Below are 10,028 nucleotides of genomic sequence, written 5' to 3' on the forward strand. Positions count from 1 at the left end.
TTCTGAGTTCTCTCGGCAAAATCGTAGAGACGGATAAACATGAAAATCTCTGCTAAACATCGAAAAGACCGATATTTTGAAAACATCGATGACATCGATGTGGGCATTGATGTTTCTCCACCTCTAGCGGTGAATTTGTGATGGGTTTCTGTTTTGTAGTGAAATATTTGCGGAGCGTCGAACTAACAGCGAAATGTTAGCGAAACGTCGAACTAACAGAAAGAGAGAGATTTACGAATAAACCTCGATATCTCTGCTAAACATCGATAAGACCGATATTTTAAAAACATCGATGACATCGATGTTGGCATCGATGTTTCTCCACCTCTAGGGAACACAGTTTTTTTTTAACTGCGAACGATCTGTCGAAATTGACGAAATTGGTGTTTGATTTTGTCCCCAAATTCAAGTTCTATTATTGTTGCAGTGAATACTTTAAGGTGAGTGGCAGTTAAACAGGACAAAAACAACGAAAGGCTGAGAAAAGCGCACTTGGAAAAACGAGGAAAAACTCACACACACATGCAAGAGCGGACAATCGGTTGCGTCTGTGTGCGTGTGAGCCAGTGCTTCAATCTGTGTGTGTGCGCATTTCTGGAAAGTGTTTCTTTTTTTTTTTTTTTTTTTTAATATTTTCTTTTTACGTTGCTATATTTCTGTTGCGGTGTTTTTTTTTCTATGCTTCAAAATATTTCTATAATTTATGAAATAATGCCGAAAAGGGGTATAAATATCCAAGCACTTTTTATCTCTACTGGTATTAAAAGTTTGTTATTTTATTAAAAATGTATTAAATTAACATAAATACGCAACACAGTGTACAAAGCTTGTTCAAACCTATCCTTGCATTTTCAAGTCAGACGAATTCTTTCTCTCTGGTTTTTAATAGAATACTTTTAAATACTTGCCTCCATTTTTCTTGTGCAGGAAACACGAGCGAACAAGCCATAAAATGCCCAGCATCAAGTTGCAGTCGTCTGATGAGGAGATTTTCGATACGGACATCCAGATCGCCAAATGCTCCGGCACCATCAAGACCATGTTGGAGGATTGCGGCATGGAGGACGATGAGAATGCCATTGTGCCGCTGCCCAATGTAAATTCCACCATCCTTCGCAAGGTCTTGACCTGGGCCCATTACCACAAGGACGATCCGCAGCCCACGGAGGACGATGAGAGCAAGGAGAAGCGCACGGATGACATTATCTCGTGGGATGCCGATTTCCTGAAGGTCGACCAGGGCACTCTGTTCGAGCTCATACTGGCTGCCAACTATCTGGACATCAAGGGCCTGCTGGAGCTTACCTGCAAGACGGTGGCCAACATGATCAAGGGCAAGACTCCGGAGGAGATCCGCAAGACCTTCAACATCAAGAAGGACTTCACGCCCGCCGAGGAGGAGCAGGTGCGAAAGGAGAACGAGTGGTGCGAGGAGAAGTAGAGGAGTCGCAGCCGTCTGGACCAGAATTTAAAGTAAAACATAAGCTGGCGGCTGCAAATGGAGAAGCAGCCGTCGTGCCGCGTGGGAGCTTTATTTAGTTGCTACTCTCTCAACTCATTTAACATATTTTTTTTTGTTTATATATCCTTGGTAAACCCTAATTTTGAAGTCTTATATCTGATCTGCTGCAAGCGACCTTCGTGCTTGATGTGATTCGCGGGTTTACTCTTATGTCACGTTGATATATTTCATATAATATATACATATATGCGAAAATGCTAAATTCAATGTAGCCTATATGCATAAGAACACTTTGATTTCACCTTAATAAATATGAACTACCCAAACAGCCGATTCTCTGGGCTTCCCCGTTTTCTGTTTACTGAAAAATGCGCTTCTCTGGTTCCCCGAATCGCAACTTCTTGTTCATTTCCTTGAATTGGGATGTTCGCTTGAACGAAACTCAATGCGAGGTCATTTAAGAGAACCCAAAACTTGATTTAATTAATAAAAATATATAAATAGTTTATCAATCCCCGGCTTTTTTCTAACCTTAAAGTACATATACATATATTTGATTTTGTGTCTGGATTTTGTATTGAGCTTTAAAAGTTCGGTTTATTCCAATAGACCGCGTATATAACGGAACTTAAATTGTTTGCATCTTGCTTTGTGTCGCCTCTCTCGCGATTTCATAATTTGGATGAAAGACGTGCTCTCCAGTAGTCACATTTAAATCACCTGCAAAAAAGTTTTTAATTTATAATAATCACATTAATAATTTAAATAGTGTAGACAAAATGGTCCACAAAAACACCATTGCCAAGGATGATCTCATAAACATAAATTGGACAGCAGCTCAAGCGAAATTTGGATATCTGGAACTTTCAGCAGAAACTTTGCACTTATTTCCAGACATATATGTACATATGTATGTATGTATGTTCATATGTACAATGTATGTAAGTACGAATTAAGTTAAAATATACAAAGCTCTGAAATGAGAGTGAAGGGAAATTAAAAGTGGAATACTTCCTCATTTTTCTTTTTTAAAATCACATAATAGTTGCATTTAATATATTATAGCCTTTGATTGTAAGCCAACGTATTTTGATAGAATTATTATTTTTTGAGGAGTGAATGACATTTTCCGTATCTTTTTCAGTTTTCCTTTGTTTTGTACCAATCGGTAGTGAGTTTTGAATTAATCGTTTGCATGTGTCTCCCTCAAGTAGAGTGTAAAATTGCATGTAAAATATATTTATACATGCAATGTATAAAATAGTTAACCGTTTCGCCATAGAAAACCGTTTCGAAGCGCGAAAAATAAAAAATTGTAAAATGCATTCGTACCTTAAATTAGCAAAACATATTTAATTTTCAAACTTTTGCTACTCATATTTTTATTCCCAAAAATAATGCACTTTTTTGTATTTGGTGAGAATATCCTAGTCATAGTAATTAGTTTTAATTAGCATCTTATTTAAATTACTCTTGGCTTGTCCAATTTATTTGTATTTTGTTAATTGGTTTAACAGCTTGGACAGCCATGGACTTTTAGTAATTAATTGTGCAGGTTAGTTTCCAGCAAATAATGCAAACTCATTTAGCAACAGGTGGGGCAAAAAAAAAAACCCTTCAAGGTTCCTTTGAAAACACGAAACTAGAAATACCCTTGCTGATTCATATGAATTTACCAAAGAGTCTTATTAATATGAAAAAAACATGTATTATTTTGTTTTTAGAAAAAATCAATTTTATTTCTTAAAATATACCCAAAAAAAGGTTATATGATAGATGATAATTGTAAATGTTCCGTTTAACAATTCATTTGTTTAAAATACATATGTATATATCTAAACTAAAACTATATAATGCCAAAGTCATATTATCCTTGGAGAGGGCACGAAAATTGCTAGAATGTCTTTTGCGTTGACGTCTTCTTTGTAGTCGAGCTCATTTCGTTAACACAGCTGATAAAGGTGCCACGAACCTCCCTTTTCACTTTTTTCATTTACTGAAAGGAGCAAACAGGAGCTGATTTTCGTGAGCGGGAAATGAATTGAACAATCGCTTTGAGAGTGCAGTTGGCTTAAATGTCCGTGTCAGACTTTGGAATTGATCGATGTCCACAATCCAGAAATTGATACAGAAAAAAAACAAAGGGGATAAAGTTGGCAAGCGATGATCCAAAGTGAAAGTTATTCATTTTCACCGGGATTTGTCTTTGGCCCAACTGACATTGAACTTAGAGAGTACAAAATCTGAAAACTTATTGCAACTTTTAGGGAACACCACAAAGCTGAGAAAATGTAGGTTTTTGAACCTGCTTTTAAATTATTAAAGTATTTAAAGCTTATGCACATTTGACATCCATAAATTTTAACTTCGTCTGCATATTGTCCATTTAGTATGCAAGTGTCAATTGCGAAATTAAATCGAAATCGTAATTTCAATTGCCACTTTGTGTTATGGTTGCGCAGCGTGGCAAGCTATTAATATTGTTGTTTTATTATTATTAATTATTTTTATTTTTTTGTTCATCATGGGGAACGGTGTTATTGTGTTTGACTTGGCGCCCCCTTTTTTTGCCGCCCCACACTCCAGGGGCGCTCGTCATTTCAATTATCATGGGGGAGGGGGGTACAGAAAAAGGGGCTTGAGCTGAACACTGAACGAAGAAAGAAAGCCAGGCAAATAAAAGCAAGACAGAGCCAAGGAAAATACTGGGAAAATGGCCTGGGCAGAGGAGTGGAAAAGTAAAAAGGGTTTTCCACTCCCTCTGCCAAGGAGTAATTAGTGTGCATTTCCTTGGCCCCCTCCCCCACCAAAATCCCTCCCTTTTGCGCGTGTGTATGTGCAACATTTGCTTTTCCACTTCGTTTGCGACAATCAAATGTAACAAAGAAGCGGAAAAAAGGTTGCACAAAAAAAGAGGTTGAGGCAGGAGGAAATGCCAGGAACAGGAAGCAAAAAGGAAGATCAGGAGCAGAAATGCACTGGGGGAAAATATGAATATAATCAAGATATTTTGTGTAGGCACTAAAAAATAAAACACAAAACTATGTTCGCGAATTCTTAAGCCTTGAAAGCACGGACTCAAACCCGAATATTAAATATATTTTTTTATATTTTTTCCAAAACGTAGGTTTCTACCTATTTTTTGATCGTAGGCTGGATACTTGCAAACATTGAAATATATTTTATATTATATTTTTATTTTTATATTTTTATATTGAATTGTAACTTTACATTCTTATTCAGACAGTTTTTTTGATTGTAGGCTGAGATCTTGTAAACATTAAACATTTTTTTATGCAGTTTTTTGTTTTAAATTTGTAAATTGAATTGTAATAACCCATTACAACAGTTTTTTGATCGTACGCTGAGATCTTGTAAACATTGTAATACATTTTGTATGGAATTTGTTGTTTTAGAAATTTTAAATTAATTTGTAATGACCCATTAAAATCCCCTCTTGAAAACTTAATGTGCAATTTAGATAGTGGGCTTTCGAGTTCGCAGTGCATTGGCTGGAGCACCTGCCATTCGCCATTGCCACTCGGCACTCACCGGGCTGGGCCCTTTTATCGTCTAAGTCGTTGTCCTCCAGTGGAACGTGACATTGAATACGTCTGCATCCTGGTTGCTCCTCCACAGTACTCCTGCCTAGACCCGGTTTCTTCCACTTTTCAGTTCCTGGCCAATGCTAATCTCTCTGTAATTAAGACTGTCACTCATTCAGGCATTTGCTTGCCATTCAGTTTGCCCATCTTGGGAACTTGGCAAGACCCTACTCCTTTTCGTCCTTGCATCAATGGCGCGGGCGGATGGGTGGGCGTGGCCCATTTGAATTGCCTCTAATTGCATGTTGTTGTTCCCACTCCCAATTTCCTCGGGAATTGTTGTGCTGTGCGCATCTCTTGCATCCTCTTCATGGGAAAATGGGAATATGGGAATCTCCCTTAACTCGAGAGGAATTGGATTTCAGGTTCAGGATCAACTTGGGGATCACAGAGGGTGAAATTGGCTGGTCTAAATGTGATTTTTATTTACTTCCACTTGACTTGGAAGTTTGCTAAAGAATATTAAAAGGATGCAACAAAGAATACAATTGCTGGGATAACCAAATGGAGAAATGTCTAGTAATTAAGACTGTAATGAAAAACCCCAGGCAAATAATACAACAAATGGTTGCAATTTAATTTGCCTCTTGGATTTCATTTAATGTTTACAAGTCCCCTTCATATTTAACCACCATCGATTTGAATTTCTAAACACTAATATAAAAAGCGATTATTTTGATTTTAGAAAATGAAATGTGACACAAATTAAGCTGCTAATTGGGAGCGCTAAAAATGAGACTCAAATATAAGGAGGTCACCTAATCGTAAAGTGTCACCTAGTAAATTTACGATAGACAGATTCTCACTCCCCCGAGGGTGATCGGTTCTGTTCGATTGCGTTTTTGGGGGAATGAATGGAGCAAGTGTTGTGCTTTGCCATTAAGTTGCTTTATGATCCGCCGCCATAAATTAGCGCAAACATTGGATCAGCCAGAGACTTGGACTTGGACTCCACCACTCACCACTCGACTCTATTAATATCCGAGTTGGGGGAGTGTTTGGGAAGTGTCGAGGAGTGTCGGGTTTGCCCCACCGCCCGCACACAAACCCAGAGATTTATGGCCTCCGATGGGAATGCGTGGGATGTTATCGTAGGACTTGGTCTATCGTCCACACATCGGCAAATGCATAATCCACACACATGCTTCTGTGCTATAAGTGAGGAATATCTATGCGATATATGACGAGGCGATGTGTAAGTGTAAATTTCATCTGGCCTCTGAGAATACCCCCTCGCATCACCAATGCAAATGTAAATAATGCAACTTTCGGTCGCCCCATCCATCAAAGTCTTATGGGGCGGATGGGGTTTTCAAAACTGGGACTGCTTGTTTAGACTTGGGCATTCGGGGGTTTCTCGAGGAGGGGCTGCTTAAACGTTTTGTTTATTGTTGGGCATCGACTTTTGTCGACCAACTCAACCAGCACTAAAATCGATGATGCTGCACTGCTCGTGCCATGTGCTTAAGAGCAACGATTGTATCTCAAATTATTGTTTACTAAGTCTTTACCAATATTAACACCTATGTTAAGGTTGTATATGTATGTCCAAAAAGTAAATAATTAACTAAAAACGGTCTAATAATGCAATGCACTGAGCAAAATGAGACATATTGTGTCTATAGGAATTGCATGGTTATCCACTGATAAAATATGGAATAACAAAAATAAATATACATATGACTATTAAATTCAAACTTTTATATGTTGCATTTCATTGAAATATTTAATATTACAAAATTTTAATTGTTCTTTAATATACTGGATTTAAAATAGTTCCTTTTTTGGCATTTTATTTAAATTATATATTTTTGAAGTGTTAATTACATTTTCAGATGTTAAAATATTAAATGGTAAAATGTTTTAATTTGTTCATATTCAAAATATTTAAACTGAGTACAAAATATTTGGATTTACTACGAATTCTTTACCAGTAAAATTATGGTTATTCTTTTTGAAAAGTAGATAGAAAAAGAAGTATATGCCTCAAAGGAAACTTAAGAATTAATTTTCTATTTATAAAATAAATACGTATATTAAGCTGGCATTAATAGCATTCATAAATTGTTTTTTGACTTAAATGAATCGTGGAACGATTAGTTCTTCCTGATTGATACTAAATCTCTTGTGTTGTTTAGCTTATGTATCACCCCCTTCCCGAATCAAACTCATTGATTGTAAATTCTATTTATATGCACTCACTTCCAAGTACATAAGGACTGAGAATGTATAGTATGCGTGTTTTTCCTTTGGTGCCTATGAAGTCTGCACATCTTTATTGTTATTGTTGGTGCCTCTGCAGTTTTGAAATCTTCATTGGCACTTGAACGTAATGCCATGTTCTTTCCCTTTCTTCCCCTGGCTTCTGTTCTACAAGTCCATCATCTTCGTTTGCACTTTCAAAATGTTTAGCTATTTTGAACGGCCATTGACTCGGAAAAGATTTTCCTAGTTTTATTGAAGACAGCATCTGTTGCTAGTTCATAATGGTCAGATGAGCAGTGCTTTTCATAAATATAAGGCTAGTAAAAAAATTTGAAAGATGTTCAAAACAATATTATAAAATTATAATTGGTGCTTCAGGGTTATCTAAAAAAAGCTATGGCAACTTTTAGAGGTTAACCACTTTTAAATCGGCTTTGAATAGACCGAGTTATGTGACCAAAAGGTAAAATAACTGCTTTTATTTCAATTATGTTAATTATAAGGGGAAGATACTAGTTAGTTAGTTAATGAAACGAAATTAAAATTCCGTACCATAGCGTACAATTTAACAGATGTTTACTATATGCGCATATATGTTCCTGAACAGTCATAAACAGAGCGTGCAGAATGGTGCTTTAGTGTCGTCATAAACTCTCATTTCTCATTGCAGCCCTTTCCGCCGTAAACATTTAACAAAACAATAAAAGATAAGAGAACTTAACGGAAGAAAAAGTGTACAAATATTCAGTTTTATAGAATATTCAAATCACTTTTTCGACACTTTTTTTTCCGATTTATTTCGTAAGTGTTGGGACTTGAATAATGTTTTAGTTCTATATGAACCTTTTGCTCTGATCTGCATATTTCTCTGTTGGCTGAGTTGTGTTTATTTGGGGCTGATATATAATTTCCGTTCTACTGAATATTTTGCTGCAATTAGCTGCAGAAGTTCAGCTGACAGCTGTTGCATGGAATTTCCAATCGAGTAATGGTAATATCGAATCGGTATTTCGAGGGAGGGATTTAAAAGAGGGGCCTTCCATATATATTTATGCAGGCAATGTGTGTGGAATAAACTGAAACGGAACCGGTCAAGCGTCCATGCAAATTGTTCAAAATCATACACTCGCAAACACATTTTCACAGGGGCTTGGGTGTGGCTAAAAGGGGGGTTGGGGCTTCCATGGGCAGGGAATGGTGTAATACGAGGGGAGGCAATAAACAGTTGTGCATGAAATTTACATAAAAAATACATAGTAGAGAAGAACTTTGATGGTTTTTATTAATGTGAAGTGTGAATTCCCTTAAGGTGGGGAAACTTTAACGATAAGTACCTATCGTAATTTTAGGGAATAGCAATATATTTGGTAAATCTACTTACAATGCAACATAACAAAGAACCTAAAAGGTTTTCATATATTGTAGGTATGAATTCTTTGGAAAAAAAGTCACCTAAAAGATAATCACCTTTCGATAATTTGAAAATTGTAATGATTTTGTTCGATAACCATAATTTTCGTTGATATTTTAAAGATTCTAAAATGCAATGAACTTTATTTTAATCGACAGGTTGTTTAGTTAAGATTGCTTTTATTCTTTTTTTTTAAATATATATCAAGCTTGGGTTAAGTGTTTAGAAATCTGTATGTTTTTCCAACTGAACATATACTATTACAAAACCCATCTCTAAACCAGCATGCTTTCTTAGCAAACGAAGTGAATTTCACCAAGATGGGCAGCAGCTGGTCGGATTTGCTCGGACAATTGTATCTCCACTGCCATCTTCTGCTCCACGCTCAAATCATTTAAGCAATTGCAGTTAAAGATTGGATTGACTGGCCAAGGGAATTTCGGTTGGTTGGACTGTGTGTATATAGTCGTGCAAATGTTTGCCTTAGATGCATACCAAGCCATCTGCTGGCCAGGACTTTGTCTTTGTGGATGCAGAGCAGAGCGGTGGAGGGAGGGGAGAAAGTGGGGACATCAAATCAAAGGACAATGCGGGTGGCAGCCAGAAGGACGCACAAAAGTGTGCAACAAAATACGGTTGTAATGCAATTGAGGGAAATGAGTTTAAGAACCTGAGAGACGGATGTACCGAGATGATAGATAGGCAGGAAAGGCAGGAAAAGCAGGAAAAGCGGCAACTTCGTGACCGTTTAAGTTCCCGCCGGATTTGCATGGACAAAAGTGAAAAGTGAAAGCTGATAAGCGGCTTAGGACTTGGCTAATGAGTCGTTGTCACCCTCTTCCCGCCCATATTAAAACCTAAAAGCCGTTATCTATTGCATTCACTACCTCCAACATTGTTTCTCATATCTCCGCCTGCTGTGCTATTTCCCACTTTTAGAGATACCCTCACGGAGGGTAGGCTCGTTATAAGGTTACACTTAGCCAATATCTTTTGAGAGAAAATATATATATATTTAATATTTTGGATAAACAATTTTCATCATATTCTGACTTTCGGATATAAATAAATATTTTCCCTACGATTTTTTTTTTAATATTTAAAAAATTTACCTTTGCAATTATATATAAAGAGGTAAAACCAATAAAAATATTCATAAAAACTAAACTATTGTTACTTGAATTTAAACCATTGGATATTAAAAATTTTTCAAATAAATTAGTAATAAATAAATACCACAAAAGTACCAAAGTAAAACATACTATATGCGGTTGAAAAATAAGGACTTAGACTACAGTTATTAAATCTACACTTATTAAAACTAAACATTCAGTATATTTTTTGT

At 36.5% G+C, this 10,028-nt stretch overlaps 1 protein-coding gene across 1 annotated transcript; it reads left to right on the forward strand.

Moving 5' to 3' along the window:
- Nucleotides 1-305: 305 nt before the first annotated feature.
- Nucleotides 306-1,795, forward strand: LOC108137211 (S-phase kinase-associated protein 1). The gene is made up of 2 exons (XM_017258801.2): nucleotides 306-440; nucleotides 928-1,795. The coding sequence occupies exon 2, from the start codon at nucleotides 953-955 to the stop codon at nucleotides 1,439-1,441; it is 489 nt and encodes a 162-aa protein (XP_017114290.1). The 5' UTR covers nucleotides 306-440; nucleotides 928-952; the 3' UTR covers nucleotides 1,442-1,795.
- The last annotated feature ends 8,233 nt before the right edge of the window (nucleotides 1,796-10,028 follow it).

This window comes from Drosophila elegans, unplaced genomic scaffold (assembly GCF_018152505.1).
Source record: "Drosophila elegans isolate 14027-0461.03 unplaced genomic scaffold, ASM1815250v1 contig_149, whole genome shotgun sequence".
Lineage (NCBI taxonomy): Eukaryota > Metazoa > Arthropoda > Insecta > Diptera > Drosophilidae > Drosophila > Drosophila elegans.

What these genes read in the sequence shown, in the direction of transcription:
- LOC108137211 (XM_017258801.2), top strand. Translation starts at nt 953, where the DNA reads ATGCCCAGCATCAAGTTGCAGTCGTCTGATGAGGAGATTTTCGATACG.